Source organism: Neofelis nebulosa, chromosome 10 (assembly GCF_028018385.1).
Source record: "Neofelis nebulosa isolate mNeoNeb1 chromosome 10, mNeoNeb1.pri, whole genome shotgun sequence".
NCBI lineage: Eukaryota > Metazoa > Chordata > Mammalia > Carnivora > Felidae > Neofelis > Neofelis nebulosa.
The window spans coordinates 101,749,759-101,752,731 of record NC_080791.1 but is presented as its reverse complement, the minus strand read 5'-3'; the positions used below and the strand labels follow the sequence as shown (position 1 = coordinate 101,752,731).

The window sequence follows — 2,973 nt, the reverse complement described above, 5'->3', positions numbered from 1 at the left end:
GCTCTGAGCTGTCAGCGCAGAGCCCGACGCGGGGCTCGAACTCACAAACCATGAGATCATGACCTGAGCCGAAGTCGAATGCTCAACCGACTGAGCCACCCAGGAGCCCCTGTTAATGTTTTTAATGTTTATTTTTGAGAGAGAGAGAGAGAAACAGCAAGCAGGAGAGGGGCAGAGAGAGAGAGAGAGAGAGAGAGAGAGAGAGAGAGAGAGAGATTGAGAATCTGAAGCAGCCTCCAGGCTCTGAGCTATGAGCACAGAGCCCGATGCAGGGCTCAAACTCACAAACCATGAGAGCATGACCTGAGCCGAAGTTGGACACATAACCGACTGAGCCACCCAGGTGCCCCCTGGATTTTGTTTTTAGAAGACAGGGATTTAGGATCACTAATAACAAATCAGAATTTTATAGAATTTTCAGTATATACAGACACATACATATATGGATGTATATATACATGTATATCCATGTGTATACATACTTGTGTATGTGTAAAACAGAGAAAATTAATTTTTTGTAGCAAGAATGCCATATGTAATGTGAGTATGTTTGTATATATACATATAGGCATAAAGTAGAGCTTTACAAAATTTTTCAATTGGTTATTTTATAGGGTAGGATTTCATGTGAATATAGAGATAGACCTGTTAAAAGACTGTTGTAATAATCCAGGTGAAAGATAATGTTGGCTGAGGTCTTGGTAGGAATGGAGGTGGTAGGAGGTAGTTAATACAAATATTTTGAAAGTAGACCCAACATAATTATCTGATGGACTGGTTATATAGCGTGTGAGAGAGAGAAGAGATCAATTTCTTCAATATTTATTTAATTGCATCTGAGCAAATGAAAGTATAGAGTTGTCATTAATTTGAGATAAGGAATGCTATGTTTGGAGCAACTTAGGGAAGGGCCTGAGAAATTCAGCTTTGGGTTATGTTGAGCTGCTCTTTGATATTAATGTGGAGATGTAGGCAAGCAGTTGAACTACAAGTCTGGAGTTTGGAAAAGAGGTCAGGGCTGGAGATACAAATTCAGGAGTTTTCAGTATATAGAAGGTAATTATGTTGGCAAGATTGAATAGTCACCCTGTTAGAGTGTAAATTGGAAAGAGAGAAAGATTGAGGACTCAGCTCCTCCAACCTTAAGACTAAGAAAGGAGAGGAGGAATAAGCAGACACTGAGAAGAAACGATCCATTTGGTAGGAGGAAAACTCAGAGTCTGCTGTCCTAGCAGATGAGAGAAAAAAGTCTTCTGAGGAGTAGTAAGAAATCAACTCCCTCAAATGTTATTGATAGATCAAAAAGATGAGGAATGAGAATTGACCATGGGGTTTGACAATGTAAACATCCCTGACGCCTTCGGCAAGAAGTGTTTCTGTGGAGTGATAGGGTGCAAGCCCAATCAGAATGGGCTTAAGAGAAAACAGGAAATGCAGTCTTGCACACAGCAAGGATATTCAACTGTATGGTATGTTTAATTGCCAAGGCCAATGCAAAGGAATTGGATCGTAGGAAGTGAAGGCAGTAGGGGCAAGGGGGGAGGAAAGAAAAGTTGGAAGTTAGCGTAGGCTATGTATAAATAGGGTCAATCATCAAAGACTTCACACACACACACACACACACACACACACACACACACTTTACTTTTAAAAAGAAAATAGGTTACTGAGTTTACTTAAGGAAGTTTTCTTCACTGCAATAAGCAAATAAAGAGGTTAAATACACAGGTCTTCTGGGCATTTAAGAACTAATCTTAATTATAGCAGAGAATGAACTATTTTATTTTCCTGGTATTTTTTTTTTCTTTGAGCAATTTATTTTCTCGGTTTCTTTCTTATCTTAGCAAACGAATCATCCATTCTGAGACAAAGATATGAGCAACCATACAACGGTGGCTGAATTTATTCTCATGGGATTCAGGGATCATCCAGAACTACAGTTTCTTCTTTTTATGGTATTTCTAGTCATCCATGTGATAACTGTGTTTGCAAATCTTGGCATGATCCTATTAATCAAGAGTGACTCACATCTCCATACGCCAATGTACTTTTTCTTCAGCAATTTATCCCTTGTTGACTTCTGTTATTCTTCTGTCATTGCCCCTAATATGCTAATGAATTTCTGGGTGGAGAACCCAGTCATTTCATTTAGTGCATGTGCCACGCAGCTCTTCTTTTTTGGTTCCTTTGCTGGAATTGAGGGCTTTCTGTTGGCTGTGATGACCTATGACCATTACGTGGTCATCTGCAAGCTTCTTCTTTACACAGTCACCATGTCCCTGCATCTTAATGTCCTTCTGGTATTGGCCGCATATCTTGCAGGCTTTCTGAAGGCTGCCATTCACACAGGCTTCACCTTTCAGCTGTCTTTCTGCCACTTGAATGTCATCAACCACTTTTTCTGTGACACTCCACCCCTCCTGAAACTCTCTTGTTCTGATACACGTGTCAATGAAGTTGTCATTTTTGTTTTTGCCCGTTTTAATGAACCGAGCTGCCTCCTGATTATTCTCAGTTCTTATCTGTACATCCCCATTGCCACCTTGAGGATCCATTCTGCTGAAGGGAGGCACAAGGCTTTCTCCACCTGTGCTTCCTGCTTGATGGTGATCACCATTTTCTTTGGCACTTTTCTGTTCACGTATCTGCACTCCAGCTCCTGCTACTCAAGGGACCGTGACAAAGTGGTATCTGTGTTTTATACAGTGATCATTCCCATGTTAAATCCTCTCATCTAGAGTCTGAGAACTAAGGACGTCAAAGCTTCCTTAGGTAAAAATTTTAAAACAACCTATTCTTCTGTACCTAGAATCAACAAAGTGTGAGATTTTAGAACTCTGAAGGAACGCAGAAATGACTAAATCCACCTCCATTCATCCTGGTTCCATTTCATTCTGCCATGAGTTTTGTTGTTGCTGTTCTTGGTAGTAGAGTTGGGCCGAATGTCTCGACATCCTGGGGAATATGGTTAAA

At 40.5% G+C, this 2,973-nt stretch overlaps 1 protein-coding gene across 1 annotated transcript; it reads left to right on the top strand.

Moving 5' to 3' along the window:
* Positions 1-1,874: 1,874 nt before the first annotated feature.
* Positions 1,875-2,738, top strand: LOC131488858 (olfactory receptor 5AP2-like). Its single transcript, XM_058690703.1, has one exon. It carries the CDS (start codon positions 1,875-1,877, stop codon positions 2,736-2,738), a length of 864 nt encoding a protein of 287 aa, XP_058546686.1.
* Positions 2,739-2,973: the final 235 nt, after the last annotated feature.

Excerpts from the sequence above, each read along its gene's own strand:
- LOC131488858 (XM_058690703.1), top strand. The coding sequence starts at position 1,875 with ATGAGCAACCATACAACGGTGGCTGAATTTATTCTCATGGGATTCAGG.